Below are 21,190 nucleotides of genomic sequence, written 5' to 3' on the forward strand. Positions count from 1 at the left end.
AAGTTCTCCTGTAGACTTTGAGCCTTATTTGGAGGGACATTTTGTTCATACTCTTGGTGCTGAGTGCTGGAAGTGCAGCTAATTGTGAATTTGAAATAAGACCAAGACCACCAAGTTGATTCACATAGTCTACCAGGCAGCTGTTGGGTGGTAATTTTGCCATTTCACCACTGCTCTCTGTTGGAATCAGGGAGTCTTTATTCACTTTTGCATTCCACAAAGCTTTGCAGACTACAGAAGGGTTAATTTTTTTTTTTAAATTAAATGAAGGAAGTTAATGGCGTAGTCTTGATACTTTTTACTGTCATAAAATGTGTTGCTCAGGACTTCCCTGGGAGTCTGGTGGTTAAGACTCTGCACTTCCACTGCAGGAGCATGAGTTCAATCCCCTGTCAGGGACATTCCACATGCCAAGCAGTGCAGCCAAAAAAGGTATGCCCCAACAAACCAGGAATTCACGGTTAAGCCACAGTTCAGTGTCTGCATTTCCTTTTGCTTGATTTATGATAAAGAGATAAACATATGCTTAAATCTAGAACCCAAAACAGTAGTGCAGTAAGTGGTGGTACTTCCTTTGTGCTGCAAAGTTCTAAGTATTAAAGGTGAAATAACTTATTTAATCCTCCTACTTCTATTATCCTCTTTTGACAGATGAGGAAACTGATACTCAGAGGCACTAACTTACCCAAAGCCATAGTAAACGGTGGAGACAGTTTTCATATCTAGGGGAATCTCGCCCTGAATACCTATACTTAACCATTATGCCTTCCTTTACCACTAGTCGTGACCTATTCTGCTTCTCAAGATCATCCCTTGTCTCTCCTAGACTTGTTTCATGCCCCATTCGTACCAACTAGGAGCAGTCTTTTAATATGACTACTCTTTGATGCATTCCCACATGCTTTTTCTTCTGTGTGGACCCTGGTCAGTTCTTCGTGCAGCTCCATTCTCTTGGTAGTCTGTGTAAGTAGTGACCGTGTGGGTGACATTGTGACAGACCTGTCTCTATCAGTGAAGAACCATTTCATTTTTCAGGATCCAACTTTTCTCCTTGTGAAAGGAGAGTGTCTTGTCCTTTTAAAAACATTCACTGATGTCTGAATACCTCCTTTTTTGTGCTACTTGTGTGGCACCAGTATATTCCTTTGTTATTTAAAAATTTTTGTAATAGCTTTATTGAGATGTAATTAATACCCTAAAATTAATAATTTTCAGATACACAATTTAGTGACTTTTGGTATAACCATAGAATTGTGCAACTATCACCACTATCCAATTTTAAAACATTTTTATCCTTCTAAAAAGTCACCTTGTAGCCTTTTACTTTTACTCCCTATTCTCCCTCCACTAGTCTGCTTCCAGCTCTTGGCAACCACTAATCTGCTTTATGTCTCTGTGGACCTGCCTACTCTGGACATTTCATATCAATGGAATAATACAATAAGCAGTCTTTTGGGACTGATTTCTTTCACTTAACATATAGTTTTCAAGGTTCATCCATGTTATATAGCATGTACTTCATTCCTTTTTATTGCCACATAATGCTCTATTATATGGACCTGTCACATTTTAAAAAAATGCATTCATTAGTTGATGGACATCAGATGTTTATACTTTTTGGCTATTATGAATAATATTCCCATGAATATTTGTTTAGAAGTATTTATATGGATGTATGTTTTGGGGTTTTTTGGGATATGTATCTAGGAATGGAATTGCTAGGTCATATGATAATTCTGTGTTTAACAGGAATGGCCAAACTGTTTTCCAAAGTAGTTATGCCATTTTACAATCCCATCAGTAGTCTGTGAAGGTTCAGTTTCTCTATATCCTCACCAACATGTAACTGTCTTTTTAGTTATAACCATCCTAGTGGATGTGATGTGGTATCTCATTGTGCTTTTGATTTATATTTCCCTATAGAGGAATGATGTTGAACACTGTTTCATGTGCTTATCAGCCATTGGTATGTCCTGTTTGGAAAAGATCTCTTCAGATCTTCTGCCTGTTTTATTTGGATTATTTGTCTATTTTTTATTAAGTTATAGGGGTTCTTTATGTATTCTGGACACAAATTCCTTCTCAGATATATGTTTCGCAAATATTTTCTTTTGTTCTGTGGGTTGTTCTGTTACCTTCTTTGATGTTATACTTTCAAGTATAATAATTTAAAATTTTGGTGAAGTCTGAGTTTATCTGTTTTTTCTGTTGTTGCTTGTGCTTTTGGTGTCATATCTAAGTGGCCTAACCCAAGGTTGTGAAGATTTACTCCTATGTTTGTTTATTTGTTTGTTTTTTTCTGAGTTTTATAGTTTTAGTTCTTACATTTAGGTCTTTGGTACATACTGAGTTAATTTTTGTATATGATTTGACATAGGACACTCTTCAATTATTGTACGTGTCACAACTATGATAAAATGATCATTGTTATGATAGTTATTTCTTTACAAGTGTGCACCTTCTTTAGTTTCTGAGCTCTATGAAGACAGTGCCTATGTCTTCCTTATTAGGGGATTCCTGTTGTTTAGCAGAGTACCTGGCACTTGGGCTTTATTAGGTATTCCTTATAGTAATTCTGTCTGTGGCTTTGAATGTTTTATCTTAAAGGTACAGAGAAAAAATTTTAAGAGTAGATACAGAATATAGATGGTTAATACATATGTCCTCATATTTTAGAAAGGATGGATAAGCATACTATATAAATACAAACCCTGATTGTCTATTTTTTCTCATGGATTTCATGTTTATTTTCTTTAACTAGACTGTCATTGCCAGGTAATTTTTATCTTTAGTTAGAATGAATATATTTGAGCAGGTACTAAATGTCAGACACTGTGCTAAGTACTGAAGATGCAAATAAAATAAGGCTTAGCACCTTCATCAAAGATTTTACATACTAGAAAAGAGATGCGAAGTAAACAGTCTGCTTCTCTTCTTCAACTGAAAATACCCAAGAGCAATTTAAAATATTGTGTTGTAGTAGTGCTATGGAAAGTAGGATGAAGTATTAATAATGTGTCTGTTCCATATTTGATGGGATGAATAGGGTGTATAATTGCTAGTGCAAGAATTATAGAATGAATATGAGAACCTATATAGATTGGCTTTTGGGATGTCTTTAATTTTCACTGCCTTTTACAGTTGTATGCAAAGTTACATTAAATCATATATGGTATCTATTCTGTAGTGTTGGGTTTTCAAGAGAGCTATGTAGAAAAGGATTAAGATATATTTTTTTCTCAGTACCAGGTAAATTTGATAAAAATTTATTATGTCTCAAGTTTCTTTTTTCCTAAGTAAATTAATTCTCACTAATTTGACTGATACTTTGATAATTTTTGTAGTTAAAATTGGTACCATCTGTGTATCTTTAACTAAATATAAAAATATTGCCCAAGTAATAACTCAATTTTTATAAAAGACAGTTATGAAATCTTAAATGTAACACAAAACTACAGTATATAACCCATGTTGAACTAATTTTCCACTACATATCTAAGATTCTGAAATGTGTTTAAACTTTTCTATCTCATGGCATTTTATACCTGGTCTCAAATATGTGTTTTTAGAATAGAACCTTTATGCCCCCAGGCTTGTACTAATGTCTTTCTCATAGTGGGCTTGCAGTTGTAAAGTGTTTTGGCATATTAATTCTTTTCATCATTGTACTCTGTGAAGCTCACAGGGCGAGTATTACTGTAGAGGAGGCAGTATGTCATAATGATTACATGCACAGACTTTGGGACCAGACTTGTAAGTTCAAATTTCCACTTAGTCACTTACCACTTATGTGACTTTGGACAAATTACTTAACCTCTGTTTGCCTCAGTTTCCTCATCTTTCAAATGAGGTGAAAATAGGACCAGAGTTTTTGCTAAGATTAAATGACTTTGTGTATATGTGGTGCCTTGAGCAGTGCTTGGTCGTAGTATGCATGTATATGCTCACTGTTACTATTATTCTTTATATCTAGTAGATGGTTAAGGAAATAGAGGCTCTATGAAGGAGGGATTTTTTCATTCTTACTACTGGTGAGTAACAGAAACCATATTCTTATCCTGTTTTTGCCTTGACTCTTTAAAAAAATAGGATTTTTATTGTTAAGTAACTGTTGAATGAATGTTTGTTTGAATTGGGAAAAAAAAAATCCTATGTTACCTGCAATTGGGAAGATTGAATTATAGAGTAGGAGTTTTGCTAAATTGAAAGTTAAATTTGACTTCCAAGATTTTCCAATCAAAGAGAAAGATAAATGCTATATGATATCACTTCTGTGTGGAATCTAAAAAATAAAACAAATGAATGGGTATGCAAAAGAGAAACAGACTCAGAGATAAAGAAAATAAATTTGTGGTACCAAAGGACAGAGAGAAAAGGGGAGGGGCAAACAAGAGGTATTAGATTAACAAATACAAACTGCTATATATAAAATAGACAAACAAGATTATACTGTATAGCACAGAGAATTATACCTGTTATCTTGTAATAACCTATAGTGGAGTATAATAGATAGAAATACTAAATCACTATGTGTGTGCTCAGTTGCTCATTCATGTCCTATTTTTTGTGACCCCATGGACGGTAGCCATCCAGGCTTCTCTGTCCATGGAATTCTTCAGGCAAGAATACTGGAGTTGGGTAGCCATTCCCTTCTCCAGGGGACCTTCCTGACTCAGGGATCAAACCTGGGTCTCCTGCTTTGCAGGTGGATTCTTTACCATCCGAGCCACCAGGGAGGCCCCAGATATTAGCATTATCCAGCCACAAATCACGGAATGCCAGGGAAATCCTATGGACAGAGGAGCCTGGCGGGCTACAGTGCATGGGGTTACAAAGGGTTTGTACGACTTGCAACTGAGCACACACACGTGGTGAGAACATTTAAGCTCTACTCTTTTAGCAAGTTTCAATTATACAACACAGTGTTATTAACTGTAGTTACCATGCTGAAAATTTGATCCTCAGAAGTTATTTTATAACTAAAAAGTTTATACCCTTTGACCAGAAGCTTCTTTAAAAACGTTAGTTTTTCCAAATTTAACCTGCAGTAACATTCTACTAATAAAGAAAATTTCTAAAACAAATTATGTGATGCTCTGAGAAGTTACAGTTGTGACTAAAGGTGTGAGAGACATTGAAGGTTCTCTTCTTACCCTCAATCTTTCCCAGCATCAGGGTCCTTTCCAGTGAGTTGGCTCTTTGCATCAGGTGGCCAAATTACTGGAGCTTCAGCTTCAGCATCAGTACTTCCAGTGAATATTCAGGACTGATTTCCTTTAGGATTGACTGGTTTGATCTCCTTGCAGTCCAAGGGACTCTCAAGAGTCTTCTCCAGCACCACATTTCAAAAGCATCAATTCTTTGGCACTAAGCCTTCTTTATGGTCCAACTCTCACATCCACACATGACTACTGGAAAAACTATAGCTTTGACTATACTGACCTTTGTTGGCAGAGTGATGTGTCTGCTTTTTAATACACTGTCTAGGTTTGTCATAACTTTTCTTCCAAGGAACAAGCATCTTTTAATTTCATGGCTGCAGTCACCGTCCACATAAGAGCTGAGATATTCATAAAATTTTAGAGTGTTAGGAAATGATAGTGTGTATGTTCATGGTAGCTTTGAAAATAAATGTCATTTGATATAAATTCTGTTGGCTAATTACCTGCCATTGTTGTATGATAAATAAACAGAGTATTTGTCATCTTTGTGTTTATTGCTAATGTCATTTTTTTTATGTGACTTCTGATAAAATATAAGAATGAACTATCCTTTTTAAGTTTCTCAGCCCTACAAGTACAAAAACTTGTTTAACAATGTACTTTTAAGTCATGTTACTAAGAAGTGTTCTCTAAGATTACAGCTTGCAATAGGGCATAGATGGTTTGAAGGTAATTTAGAAGTGGTTTGGGAATACTGCTAATTGAAGGATTGGAACCAGCTGTGAGATTTAGATAGGAAATTGTCTTTCCTTCCTGCAGTATTTTAAACATGTAACTTTACATTTTTGGAGGAAGATTGTAAATATTTGATAAATGATTTATTTTGAAACTTACCTAGCATTTGTTAGCATATTGAGAAGTATTCTGGCTTAAAAGTATGTATCATTTAATCTTTTTTGGTTTGCTTATGTGTGTTGAATCTAGTATAAGTTTTTTTTTAGTTTTGGTAAATTACTCATAGTATAAAATTTGCAGTCTTAACCATTTTTAGATGTTCAGCTCAGTAGTGTTATGTTGTTGTGCAGCCAATCTGCAGAACTTTTTCATTTTTGCAAAACAATCTCTAAACCCATTAAATGACGACTGTCTATTTCCATCTCTCCCCCAACCCTGGCAACCACTGTTCTTTCTGTCTCTATTAATTTGACTACTCTAGATACCTCAGATAAGTACAGTTATATTAATTTGACTACTCTAGATACCTCAGATAAGTGCAGTCATACAATATTTCTCTTTTCCTTAGTTGCTTATTTCACTTAGCATAATGTCCTCCAGGTTCATCCATGTTGTACCATGTGTCTTTCCTCCCTCTTTAAGACTGGAAAATATTCCTACACACATACACACACACACATATATATATATACATGCATATATATATATATAGGTATATTTGTTATTCCTTCATAACAAAAATGTGTTATGAAATATGAAAAATGTGAAAATATGAAAAATGTAAAAATATGAAAAATATGAAATTCCTTCATAACAAAAACACACATCGTATTTTTGTTATTCCTTCCTCCATAGATGGAAATTTGAGTTACTCCCACCCTTTGACTATTGTGAATAAAGCTGCTTGGAACATACATGTACAAATGCTGCTTTTCAATTCTTTTGTGTATGTATGCTGATGGAATAGCTGAATCGTATGGGAGTTCTTGTTTAAATTCTTTGAGGAACTGCTGTGCTGTTTTCCATAGCAACTGCACCATTTCCCTCCAGTAATGTATGTGTTCCAATTTCTGTCTATCCTTGCTAACACTTATTTCGTTTTTCTTTCTTTTTCCCCGTTAAATATTAGTATTACATTGAGTGTGAAGTGGTATCTCATTGTGGTTTTGATTTGGATTTCCCTAAGGATTAGTGATATTGAGTATCTTCTCATATGCTTGTTGGTCATCTGTGTATCTTCTTTGGAAAAAATAACTATTCAACTCCTTTGCCATATTTTGAAATGGGTTTTTTGTTGTTGTTGTTGCTGTTGAGTCATATAAGTTTTTAATTTATTTGAAATATTAATACCATATCAGATATATGTATTGCAAATATTTTCTCCCATTCTGTATGTTGCCTTTTCACTGTGTTAACTGTCTCTTTTGATGCCTTGGTGATTTTTTTTGAAATCTCAAATCTTGTTACATTACTCTACTTGGCTCAGAGCTTAAATTTCAGATTCTTGGCATTGTATACAGTTTGGCTCATAACTGACTCTCTGGGCTAACTAACTTTCTGGGTTAACAGTAACTAACACACACACACACACACAGTTTCTGGGTTAACAGTAACTAACTAACACACACACACACACACACACACACACACACACACACACACACACACCCTTTCCCTTTTTCTCACACACACACACACACACACACACACACACACACACACACACACCCTTTCCCTTTTTCGTGTCTGGAAATTTAAACTCCAGCCAGGCAAAACTATTTGCAGTTGAGAAAGTGTCAGGATTCATCTTATTTTATCCTAGATGTCCTCCGCTTTTACCTAGGGAACTTCTGTTTTTCCAAAGGCATCTCAAACATCTCTTTCATGAAACCTTTTCTAATCACTCTCTGCTTTCCTAGGCACATGGAATTCCTAGGCACAATGGAATTGAGTGCTAAACCCTGTGTATCCTTCTGCCATAGCCTCTGAAAGATTTTAGTTTGCTTATTTGTTTACCTATTTGTTTTATTTTGTTTGACAGTTCTTTGTGAGCAAAGTCTTTGTTATTGGCCTTTTTATCTTTAACTTAGTTCCTGGTATGTTGTATGTAATTAAACACTCAACAAATGTTGTTAAGTGAATGTGTGATTAGTAAGTGAATGAGTAAATGAATTAATTCTGAGAGTTACACCAGAATGGACTCTAATTCTGGTTGCTTGTGATAATCCAAGCTAGGTTTCAACAGTACATGAAACTGGAACTTCCAGATGTACAAGCTGGACTTAGGAAAAGCAGAGTAACCAGAGATCAAATTGCCAACATCCATTGGATCATAGAAAAAGCAAGAGAATTCCAGAAAAATGTCTACTTCTGCTTCATTGACTACACTGAAGCCTTTGACTATGTGGATCACAACAAACTGGAAAATTCTTTAAGAGATGGGAATACCAGACCACCTTACCTGCCTCCTGTGAATCCTGTTTGCAGGTCAAGAAGCAACAGTTAGAACTGGACATGGAACAATGGACTAGTTGCAAATTGGGAAAGGAGTATGTCAAGGCTGTATATTGTCACCCTGCTTATTTAACTTATACGCAGAGTACATCATGCAAAATGTTGGACTGGATGAAGCACAAGCTGGAATCAAGATTGCAGGGAGAAGTAACAATAACCTCAGATATGCAGATGACACCACCCTTATGGGAGAAATCAAAGAAGAACTAAAGAGCCTCTTGATCAAAGTGAAAGAGGAGAGTGAAAAAGCTGGCTTAAAACTCAACATTCAGAAAACTAAGATCATGGCATCTGGTCCCATCACTTCATGGCAAATAGATGGGGCAACAGTGGAAGTAGTGACAAACTTTATGTTCCTGGACTCCAGGGCAACAATGGAAACAGTGACAGACTTTATGTTCCTGGACTCCAAAGTCACTATGGACAGTGGCTGCAGCCATGAAATGAAAAGATGCTTGTTCCTTGGAAGAAAAGCTGTGACCAACCTAGACAATGTGTTAAAAAGCAGAGGCATCATTTTGCCGACAACGGTCTCTGTAGTGAAAACTATGGTTTTTCATGTATGGATGTAGTCGTGTATGGATGTGAAAGTTGGACCATAAAGAAAGCTGAGCACTGAAGAATTGATGCTTTCAAATTGAGGTGTTGGAGAAGACTCTTGGGAGTTCCTTGCACTTCAAGGAGAGCCAACCAGTCAATCCTAAAGGAAATCAGTCCTGAATATTCACTGGAAGGATGGGTGCTGAAGCTGAAGCTCCAATACTTTTGGCCACCTGATAAAAAGAACTAGGAAAGACCCTGAAATTGAGGGCAGGAGAAAGAGGGGACAACAGATGATGAGATGGTTGGATGGCGTCACTGACTCAATGGACATGAATTTGAGCAAGCTCCAGGAGTTGGTGAAGGACAGGAAAGCCTGGCATGCTGCAGTTCATGGGGTCACAAAGAGTCAGACACAACTGAGTGACTAAACAGCGAGCAACAACAATGGTAACTATTTCCAGAGTGGTTTCTGGAAGAAAGTAGCACTCATTTTCAAGTTCCTTTATGGAAATCTCCATTTTCTGCCACAATTACTAGCTGCTTTGTGGTAGACATTTATTACTGAGTAGACTTTTTTATTTTGGCTCAAAGTACTATACATATCTAACTTTTAAAATTTATGACAAATTTATTCCAAAAAGGTTATTAATGATTTTCAGTTCTTTTGAAAACACTGTAAGGATGTATGTACATCAGATGGAATTGCTCATTTTATTCCAGATATGTTTGCTATCATTGTTCTTATTGAGGTAAACGAAAGAGCCTGGGAAATAATCCTTTGGTTGGCCCTTAAAATCAAACCAAAACAGAAACTGGTATCTTTTCCCATCTTCCATTAAGAGTGTAGCTCTTGTTATGAATTTTGGCAATAAATGACTCCATTGAGGTCTTGTAGTTTATGATGTCCTCTGGCAGGGAAATCTTGAAAATGTTTTACTGTTATAGCAAATTTCACACTAAGCCATATTTCAAAAAGTCGTTAGTAAAAGTTCTGGACAAAGAACAGTCACCATCAAGTGATATGCTACCAAAAGATGGATTGCTACTATTTTAGATGATTTAGTTGTGCCAATTATATGGGCTTTTTATGAGTTATGCCCTACATGATTTCGAGTAAAACTTTGATTTTAAATGTAAACAATATTTATTTAAATATTTAATTTACTCCTAATGTAAATACTAAGTTGTTCTGTGTTCTTGTAAGTTTTTTCTTTAAATGTCAAAAATTGTCTATATATAGGCACATTCTGCATTGAATTCAGTGAAATAATTTTCATCCTTCCTTTTGGTGACAGTGTTTCTCTTTCCTGAGTGATAAAAAAGTCATTGGTTATGAAATGATAGTATAATAGATTCTTCTCTAAGTAAAACATTTGAACTGTTCTCCTGTTTCTTGTAAGAGTACTTACTTAGCACCTTTACATGAATTTTTATTACTTACAAATATTGCCAGGTGCAAAGGAAGCAGTGGCTTACATAATTAACATAGAGGTAGTCCAGAATTCATTTGTTCAACTTTTAAATTATTTTGGAATTTGTGTTGGAATATTGGTAGTTCTAAGATTAGTGTGTGTAGGACTTTCTAAGAGATAGTGAACTGTACTGTAATATCTTTGTCTTGAAATAAACTGCAAACTTTCCAGCAGTTCCTTGGGTTACTGTAAGGTCAGTGTTTTCGTGCAGTGCCTCTGGGTTCCTGATCTCCTTCTTTACTGATCTGTGGTGCTAATGAACTATAGCCACTTTTAGAAGCAAACAAGTCTAAAACAAAACTGCCTTTGTTTCTCTATACTTGCAACTTTGTATGTGGTTTTTTAGTCTGGGACAGGATCATTTGGGCTTCAAAGGTTTTTAGTTTTGGAAAATCACCAGTTATCTTTGACTGTCACTCAACAGACTCACCTGATGGATAGCACCTACCTGTTCTTCTTTATGGACATAAACACTGATGTTTGAGGTAAATTAAAGATTATCTAATGTGATTTACAAGGTAGACATTGTAACGGCCATTAATTCATTCTAAAAACTTTTGTATGCCTGCCATATACCAGGTGTTTTATAGATTCGGGACCTCGAGACAGTATGTGTGTGTGTGTGTGTGTGTACTCACAGTCTTTGAGAAGTATCTCTTTTGCAGTTTGGTTAGGGAATGGTGTGGAGAGAGAGAGGTCAAAAACTACAGTGTATTATGATAGGTTCTGTGGGGCTTCCCAGGTGGCTCAGTGGGTACAGAATCCTTCTGCAATGCAGGAGATGCATGCAGAAATGGGTTCAATCCCTGAGTTGGGAAGATCCCCGGGAGGAGGGTATGGCAACCCACTCCTGTATTCTTGCCTGGAGAATCCCATAGACAGAGGAGCCTGGTGGGCTACAGTCCATTGGGTCACAAGGTTGGACACGACTGAAGCAATTGAGCATGCACACACAAGACAAGGTGAGGTTGTTATGGGAGTACAGTATTCTTGCCTAGAGAATCCCTGTGGACAGAGGAGCCTGGCGGGCTACAGTCCATGGGGTAGCAAAGAGTTGGACGCGACTGAGTGGCTAAGCATAGCACAGCACAGAAGGGTCATTTAACTCAGAGTTTGAAATGTTGAGAAATGCTTCCAGGAGTAGGTCACATCTGAATTGAGTCTTAAAGGGTGAGTAGAAATTAGCCAAATAAAGAGGAGGAGAAGCCTGGAAATAGACTAATATGACCAGAGAGACAGGAGCTAAGGCTTAGAATAAATGGTGGCTGTCACTTATTGAGCACGTACTTTGTGCCAAACTCTGTATTATGACCTTTAAAACACTTACTTCACAATAACCTAAGGGGCAGATGTTGTTATCCTCTTTGCAAATAAGGAAACTGAGAGTCATTACTCTTCTGAGGTTATGACAGGGTTAATGAGTATCAGAGCTTAATTTTAAAACCCTAGATTTTCTGGCTTTTTGTCAAGGCTGATTCCTCCCAAGAAGGAACATTTTTCAAGATGGAGAAATAGTTATGAAGTTATCATGCTGATGAAAGGTCAGATGTGCAGGTTAAAGTCTGTGAAGTGTCCTGGGGCATTAATATATTTATTCATTCAGGAAATATTTACTGAGAGTCCCTTAAGTGCTAAGAACTCTGCTAGGCATTAGGAATTAAATGACAAATGCTTAACTGGTAGAGGTAGAAGGTCAAAGAAAGTAGAGGCACTGAGTGTAAATGTAGTGTGAGGAAAGAAAAGATGATGATACAGCAGTAAACATAGGGGGAAATTAGTGTGTGTGTGTTTTAATATGGGAAGTACTTTAATTGGTCATATGCTGAGAAGAAAGCCATAGTAGGGGAAAGATTTAAGATAAACTAGAATGAACTGGTGATTGGTTCATCAATGATCCTGAAGAAGGAGGGAAGTCAGAAACCAAAGTCTGTAGATTGCACATGTTTAATTAAGTAGATTGCAAGATAATCCTAACATGAATTTGTAACGACTGTAGAATTTTAGTATACTTACTCTACACTTGGATAATGGAGACTTGATTAAACAATGAAACTTCTTATGTAAATGATCACTGTGACCTCTTACGTCTGGTTTATGCATCCATTGTTTCTGCCCCTCTGTTGTTCTGTCCATACCCTTTCTAACATAGCATGCAGAGTTATTGGTGTTTCCCTTTTGGGAGGGGAGATGAGTAGAGACTGTGTCTAATGCTACTTAGCATCTGGTATGCTGCTGCTGCTGCTGCTGCTAAGTCGCTTCAGTCGTGTCCGACTCTGTGCGACCCCATGGACGGCAGCTCACCAGGCTCCGCCGTCCCTAGGATTCTCCAGGCAAGAATACTGGAGTGGGTTGCCATTTCCTTCTCCAGTGCATGAAAGGGAAAAGTGAAAGTGAAGTTGCTCAGTCGTGTCCGACTCGTAGCGACCCCATGGACTGTAGCCTACCAGGCTCCTCCATCCATGGGATTTTCTAGGCAAGAGTACTGGAGTGGGGTGCCATTGCCTTCTCCGAGCATCTGGTATAATCTCACTTTAATAAAGGCTTTTTGAATTGATGAATCAGTGAATGACTGAATTCCGTATTTGTACTATTTGAATATTAGTTTTTTGTTTTTTTATCTTTTATGGGTTAAAGGTATATATCCTGTGCAAATTCTGTTGTCTATTATAAGTTAAGTGCATGAATACTTCATGGTATGCCCAAGTACCAATGAAAAGAGGACTTTAAAACTTTTCTGTATGGAGAGGATCTTAAAGTTTCATACAACGTAAAGAATTTCTTAGGTTTAGCTTTTTAGAGATATAAGATAAATTTATTATCAGCTCAGAGTGACCAATTGTAATCTATCTAGAAGTTCAGAAATGATAATACTCACACTTTTTATTTCCAATTTTTTAAAGTTTTGTGTTAAAAAGCCAGTGATGCAATTTTTAAAAATTAAATTTCCTATGAATGTATGTAGTTCCTCTCAAATATGGTATATTACTTTTTAATGTCATGGAATTTTCTTTTTTCAGAATCCTGTCCGAAAGATCCCTGACTCACATGAAATAACGCTAAAGCATGGCACTAAGACAGTAAGTTTTAAAAATTTAATTATTTTCCCTCAATAACAGGGCTCTCATGGAAAAGTGAACTAATATGATATACTTATATTAAGGCCATTATACAATCAACCTATATCACAAAGAAATTGTGATAGACGTTTCCTTAATGATGGACATTAAGGAAAACAGATTACCTTTCTGTTCAGTCAAAATAGCCATTGCATTTCATTTAAAATAGAAACACTTATTCATTAAGGAAATTGTTATTGTTATTATTAAGGAAATTGTCACTGTTATTGTTGGCTTTAAAACCTCTTTCTTCAATATAGGAACACTGTAAATGAAAGAAAGAAATGAAACTCAAATACTTTTTTTTATTATGGTGTGGAAAATTTCTCATTACCCTTAGCTTCATTTCTGTGTCAGTAAGAGGCCTGAGTTCATTTTTTAGGTGGATGTTGAGATAAGAAATGAATGTAAGCTTATTATGATTCTAAAAATTGTATTCCTTAGATTTATGGATTATATTTTATTTTATTGTTATTATTTTTTCCTTCATTCTTTAATTCCTTATCCTGAGGACCGCCCTCCCACCGCCCTCCTCTGGATTATATTTTATAATTGTCACATTTATTTATGTTATTTAAAAATTAATAGTGCAAACATTTTGAGGTGTAAGATGAAATCATTTTGCCAAGTCACTTTAGTCATGTCCAACTCTTTGCGACCTCATGGACTGTGCGACCTCATGGGCTAGAGCCCGCCAGGCTCCTCTGTCCTTGAGATTTCCCAGCAACAACACTGGAGTGGGCTGCTATTTCCTTCTCCAGGGAATCTTCCTGACTCAGGGATGGAGTCCACGTTTCTTAAGTTTCCTGCATTGGCAGATGAGTTCTTTATCACTAGTGCCACTTATCTTATTGTAAAAGAAAGATTTAATAGTATCTTATTAAAAATGATAGTTGAATGAAGGAAACTTGCTTGTGAATGAATAAAAGAATAAAATTATCTTGGTTTCCCTTTATATTGAAGCAACCTTTTTTTCTAATAGGTGTCTGACAGGTAAAGAAGTAGGAAAATACATCCCATAATGAGGCAGAAAAATATCAATTAATAGAAATAGGTCCAGAAATAACACAAATGATAAAATTAATAGCCATGCATGCTAAAATAATTATATTCTCCCCACTGAAATTTTTACTTTTGAAAATAATGTTTCCATAAAATGGTTATAAAGTACAGTGGGTTTATTATTATTTTAAATGAAGTAAACAGTAAATATTATAAATGTCTTAATTTTGATTTTTGCTATGGTAAATATTGACACACATAACTTGCATGAAGTTTTAGGGGTTCTCAAAAGATTTTGAGTGTAAAAGGTCTTGAAACCAAAATATCTGAGAATTGCTGCTTTTCATTGCTGCCATTTCCATCTAGTTCTTTATACTATACCTACTTTTTATTAAATCACATTTTTATATTTTTATTCTGAAATCATGAAAGAATTTTACTAATTTTCATGTTTTTCAGTAAATAAGAAAAACAATTATAGACTGCTAGTACTTAAAAAGGAAGCTTTCCTATCATTTAGAGATTTTTGCAACAGATAGTTCTGTTAATAACAGACAAATAACACATTTTATTTAAATATTCATATTTTTTCAAAGCAAATTTTATCTTTAAAAATGTGTATAATTAAAATTAAAAAATAAATGTATACAATTTAAACAATACTTTGTTATTTTACACATTAAAAATCAGAACTTCTAATTGTACTATTAGGTTAACTAATTTTTTTTGTTTTGCAGTCCTGCCTTTGCACATATATTTCAATTTCTTGGAAATATGTCTTTTTTTATGTGCCTGTTGTTTTTTTGTATGTCTGTTTCAAATAGGTCTGTTGTTTTTTTTTAAACTAGTTTTTGTAAAAATGTTTACACATTCATAGAATTATAGAGAGTACTGAAAGGAATTCCCATATATTTGTCTCTGAGCCTTACCAATTGTTGACATAAGGCCAATCTTGTTTCCTGTATACTTTACATTTCTAATAAGCCTCCTTTCCTCCATGCCATCTGCCTACCTTGTGGGGTTGTTTTAAGCAAATTCCAGACTTCATATGATTTCTTCTGTAACTTAACATTTCATGTCTATTTAGAGAATTGATTTATAGTAGCTTTCTTTATGGGCTTCCCTTTCTTTATTTCAAACTGTGATTCTTTTTCTGTCTCATATATGATAATCATGTTTAATATGCAGTCCAAATGCAGTTCTTTCCTTCTGAGAGGCAATAGATCCAGGGACTAACTGCTTTGATGAGAATGTTAAATACAGCTCAAGAACAGTGAGCGATACATTGGATATTTGTATGTGATTGGACCTCAGAAAGTTAACAGGGAAAGCAAATAGTTTATGGAACCAGTATAAGTGATATTATAATGTGGCTAGTTACTTATAAACTCATGTTTAAAAATAATTGTTAAAGGTGACTATACTTAGAGTCATTTAGCCATATTCACAAGATAATAATTTCCACTTTGCTGTATTTTGTTAAATCGATTTATGGTTCCTATTCACATGACTCATTTTGGTAATTTTAGATTCACGTGTTCTTCATTTAGTAATAGTCAAATAATCTTAAAAGGCTTTCTCAAAATCTTTTACTGAAAAAGTGAATTGTTTTTAAGATACCTACTTATATTCTAAGGCAACTTAGTTTATCATTTGAAATTGCAGTGATAGCTATTCAGAGTACATGGTAGAGAAGCTGGGATGAAGCTGGTGATTAGATAAAATTAAAATAGCTAGCCAGTGGGAGTTTGATGTATGACCCAGGGAACCCAAAGCTGGTGCTCTGTGACAACCTGGAGGGGTGGGGTGGAGAGGGAAGTGGGAGGGGGATTCAGGAGGAAGGGGACAAATGTATGCCTATGGCTGATTCATGTTGATGTATGGCAAAACCCATCACAATATTATAATTATCCTCCAACTAAAATAAACTAAAAAAATATTTTCTTGTAATTCAAGGAAATAATACTCATAATAACAAAGTCAAATGATTTAGAAGGTGCTGTCCATTTTTACTTTTCATAAGTAACAACAGTTAGTGATCTTTATTTTCAGCACCTATAAGGTAGGAAGTAGAGTTAGAGAGGAGAAGGAAATGGTAACCCACTCCAGTATTCTTGCCTAGAGAATCCCGTGGACAGAGGAGCCTGGTGGGCTGCCGTCTATGGGGTCGCACAGAGTTGGGCACAACTGAAGCGACTTAGCAGCAGCAGCAGGGTTAGAAAAAGGAAATGGGGGTTATAATAGACTATAAATAGTTTCTCTCCATTTAATTTTTTTTTTTATTTTTTTAATAACAGGTGTCTGCTTTGGGTCTGGATCCCTCCGGTGCCCGTTTAGTGACTGGAGGATATGACTATGATGTTAAATTTTGGGATTTTGCTGGAATGGATGCTTCTTTTAAGGCATTTCGATCCCTTCAGCCCTGTGAGTGGTATGTATTATGCAACTTAATATCTTCATTTTTGAAGACAGAGTCTTTGATCATTTGAATTCCATTTATGATGATTTTTATCAGAATACAGAAAGTTTACATGACTGTATTCTACCGTCCTTATTCAGATGAAAGGAAAGTGCACCTTTTATTTTAGTAAGTTTCCTTTAGTTACATGAATCTGTTCTAAAGACATTTTCTGTCTTTTGTTGTGTTTTTTAAAAAACATTTTTATTTAGAAATTGTTACTTTGTCTAGTTTACTTTAAAACACTTCAGTAGCTACTGTGTAATATTATATATATGTGTATAGCACATGTTAAGCCAATAGCCAAGCGCTGCACTGTGCAGGTATGGTCAGCTAGCCTTGTACCATAAAGGGCTGTACGTGTGGCTGCTGTAAGCCACCCTCTTGTTTCTTTTTTTGACCATCTTTGATATTTTAGCTTATTGGATATCAGAAATGGATTTTATTTGGTGAAACTTGTTAACTTGCATGATGTATATTGTAAATGAACTTTCAATGATGAGATTTAAAAATATTCAAGATATGTGGATTAGCTGAAGTTATTCAGACCCAGTTTCTTACTCTTACGTGAATGGGGTATAAATCTAGTTTTGTCTTCAACCTGAACTTGAAGGGGTAATGTCTTTTTGCTTAATCTCCACTTTTAAACTCTGGGTTCCATTAACTGTATGGGAAAAGTTCCTGTCTCTGGACTGTTGAGTGTTTGCTTTTGTGAACCTTTTGTGATGAACCTTTTGTGATGGTTAGAGCATCTAAACAAGATGCTGGGATTTTTCTGCAACTTGTCTGAAGTAAAGATTTGAAAATTCGTTAAATCATGTCAAATAAATAATCAATTGGAAAGGAAAAGACAAAAAAACAAAAAAAAAGTACAAAAAGCCCTCCAGTATCTCCAATGATGGCTGTATTTAAAATAGCTCTGATGATTTAAAATAGTGATATTCATCTTGAGTCAGTATGATGATCTTTTGAAAATGTACATAAAATATGTTGTTTACATCCCTTTTTCCCACGTGATAGTCTCTTGATACATAAAGGGATTATGCTTTCCTTCTATCTTTACAGCTATGAGGTGACTTGTTCAGTACTATCCAGTGCTTTTTTTTTTAATTTGGATGTACCAGGTCTTAGTTGCAGCATATGGGATCAGTTCCCTGCGTACCCCAGGGATCGAACCCAGGTTGCCTGCGTTGAGAGAGTTGAGTCTTAGCCACTGGACCACCAGGGAAGTCCCTGTCCAGTGCTTTGTTAATAATCAGCTCTGAAGAGAATACATGTCTCATGAGTTTCAAGCCAGTGCTCTATTATTTATTAAATGTGTCATTTGCTACACTGTTATAATTGAAAATGCAGGAAAAAACCAAGAATAAGCTTATTTTCTCTTCTGCAATTAAACTGTTGCATCCTGTATGTAATTGTGAGCTATCAAAGGTTAGATGGGAAGAAATAGAATTCTTGACAACCTATAAAGTTAATATAAAACTCTAAAATTGCAAATGTTATGTGAGTATTACTCCTTTAAATCATGACAACTATTTACCTTTGCCATCACTTGTTCCTGATCTCCAAGTAATGTGACCCTCTCTGCTTTTTATGATTTTTTTTTGACTCATACATGCATGGTAAGTTGCTTCAGTCATGTCCAACTCTGTGTGATTCTATTGACTGTAGCCTGCCAGGGTCCTCTGTCCATGGGATTCTCCAGGCGAGAATACTGGAGTGGGTTGCCATTTCCTCCTTCAGGAGATCTTCCCAGCCCAGGGATCAAATCCCTGTTTCCTGCAGCTCCTGGCATCAGCAGGCAGATTCTTTACTGCTGAAACACTGGGGAAGCCTTTTTTTGACTCAGTGTATATTTTATATCTATTTACCTATTCATCTATAATTCACTTTTTACTGTAAACAATTTCAAATGGAGAGACAAATAGAGGGATTAGTATAATAGCCATCTACTCTTTACCTAGATTTAGCAGTTATAAATATCTTTTTATTTATTTCTTTCAGCTCATTTTTGTAATTTTTGAATTATTTAAAAATGAAGACACTGCTTTTATATAACAAAACAGAAATAGACTCACGGATGGAGAGACTCAACCAGTGGTTACCAGTGAGGATTGGGGAGAGGGGCGACATAGGGGTATGGGATTAAGAGGATACAGACTACTGTGTATCAGATAAATAGACAACAAAGGCATATTGTATAACATAAGGAAATATAGCCATTATTTTGTGGTAATTTTAAATGGAGTATAATCCATAAAATATTGAATTGCTCTGTTATATACCTCAAACTAATATTGTTAATCAACTATAATATTAAAAAAAAAACACAGACCTTTCACTTTGAAATACTTCAATGTGTTACCTTTAAAATGACAGATACTTTCTTATGTAAATGTAGTTCCATTATTACTTTTAACAAAATTCTTTAGAATTCCTCAATATTTCTAATTAACATTCCATATTTAAATTTCCTCATTTGCTCTCAAAATGTGTTTTAATGCTGGTTTGTCAGACATGGATCCAATCAAGTAATACACAACACATCTGTTTTGTACCTCTCTTACTTGTCTTTTAATCTACAGTGACCCTTCCTTAACCATTTTCTTTCCCATAACTTTGTTAAAAGACAGGTCTAGTTGTCCTCTATGAGATTTTCCCTTCCTAATCTTCTAATTGCTTCCGTTTGATATCATCTAAGTTTTTTCTTTATCTCCAGTATTTCCTATAGAAGATCCAAAGGCTTGATTATAATCCATATTGTCTAATACCAGGTGCCATGCATTATCTGGTTGTTGTCACTTATTAGTGACTAGAAACTAAGACTGATCCCTGGGGTAAGTTGGACTATCTGATTCCTCCATTGTAAAGTTAATATTACATACTTGAGATAGGCAAGAACTTTGTGGGAAAATGCCTTGGCACCACGTTAATATCTAGATTCTATTCATCCTTTCAATTAATAAGTTTAGCATCCATTGATTATTCATACCTCAATTGTTTATTTTGTTTCATTGAGGAATGCAAGATAGTGGCTTTCTAATTCTGCTATTTCCTTGTTTCACATATGATAATTTACATGCTTCAGTGCCATTCTCCCATATCATCCCACCCTCGCCCTCTCCCATAGAATCCATAATACTGTTTAAATGATGTTTTTCTCATGGTTAGACTGAGGCTATGGGTTTTTGGGCTGAATGTCGCAGAGGTGAAGTGCCCTTCTTACCACATTTCAGAGGTACATGCTATCATGTTTGTAAGATTTCTCCACTGTAGAGTTACTTTTTCCTCACTTTTCCCTATGCCATTCCTTGGAAGCAAATCAATAAATGCTGCTCATATTTGGGAGAGTGGAAAAATTAAGCTCTACCTCCTGGAGGGGATGATAATTACATAAAACACTTGGAATTCTTCTGTAATGGTCAGATCTTTGAGTTTTGCTAATTGCAAATTTGATAAATGTGCAATAAGTTCTTATTTAGTTAATAACTTGATAAATATTGCAAGAGGCAGATTTTGGTGTGCCATTAGAAGCCCTTCCTTTTTTTTGACTTTGATTTGCTTTAGATTAAGTTGTTCACTCATATGAGAATCTATGCATACCAATTACTCAGCTAAGTTCTTTTGTCACTCATCTGCATTATTTCTATATTATCTGCTAAGAAAACTTGAGGGAATCTAACTGTTTTCAAGATATAAAAGCACAGTATGCTGTTTTTAGACCATCTAAACCTCACCTGCAATAAAAGATGTCAGAATTTGGCTGATATCCAAGAGGCAGCATTATGATGAATAAGTGGGTGTCAAAGAGGTATTCACACCCAGAGGAGCCCCAGAGCCATTCAGGAAGGGAGGCAGAAGTTCTCAGTTTAGGGGTGAGACTGAGGCAAGGTGTTCTGGATTTGGGGCACCTCTGATGAATTTCGCCAAAGGACTGATGCTGTGATATTCTTAGCCTCATTCTCACTCTCCTGGGACACCTTGAAAAGACTGATGTTAAATGTTTTCTTGATCTGACAATATAAAAATCAAATTAAAAAAAAACTTTTGTTGTTCAACTTCTTTTTGAGGCATCCTTTGGTATTTTGAAGTCTTATTTAACTTTGTTTTGGACTTTTGCCCCGTATCAACATTAGATTTATGGATTTCTAGTTTCTAAAGTCTTCTTTTGTCATTTAGTGAAAATCA

General features: G+C 35.5%; 1 protein-coding gene across 11 annotated transcripts in view; it reads left to right on the forward strand.

The window, feature by feature from the left end:
- The window catches only part of WDR70 (WD repeat domain 70), a 320,625-nt gene that overhangs the window by 41,392 nt on the left and 258,043 nt on the right, over nucleotides 1-21,190 (forward strand). For all 11 annotated transcript variants that reach the window (XR_014062734.1, XR_014062733.1, XR_014062731.1 and 8 more), the window contains 2 exons: nucleotides 13,444-13,503; nucleotides 16,842-16,975. Coding sequence is in view for 7 of the 11 variants with exons in the window: in XM_081522027.1 (XP_081378153.1) it covers nucleotides 13,444-13,503; nucleotides 16,842-16,975 (194 nt within the window). In the remaining 4 variants the exon portion in view is untranslated. The remainder of the gene's footprint in view (nucleotides 1-13,443; nucleotides 13,504-16,841; nucleotides 16,976-21,190) is intronic.

This window comes from Giraffa tippelskirchi, chromosome 8 (assembly GCF_054371585.1).
Source record: "Giraffa tippelskirchi isolate mGirTip1 chromosome 8, T2T-mGirTip1v1.2.pri, whole genome shotgun sequence".
Classification (NCBI taxonomy): domain Eukaryota; kingdom Metazoa; phylum Chordata; class Mammalia; order Artiodactyla; family Giraffidae; genus Giraffa; species Giraffa tippelskirchi.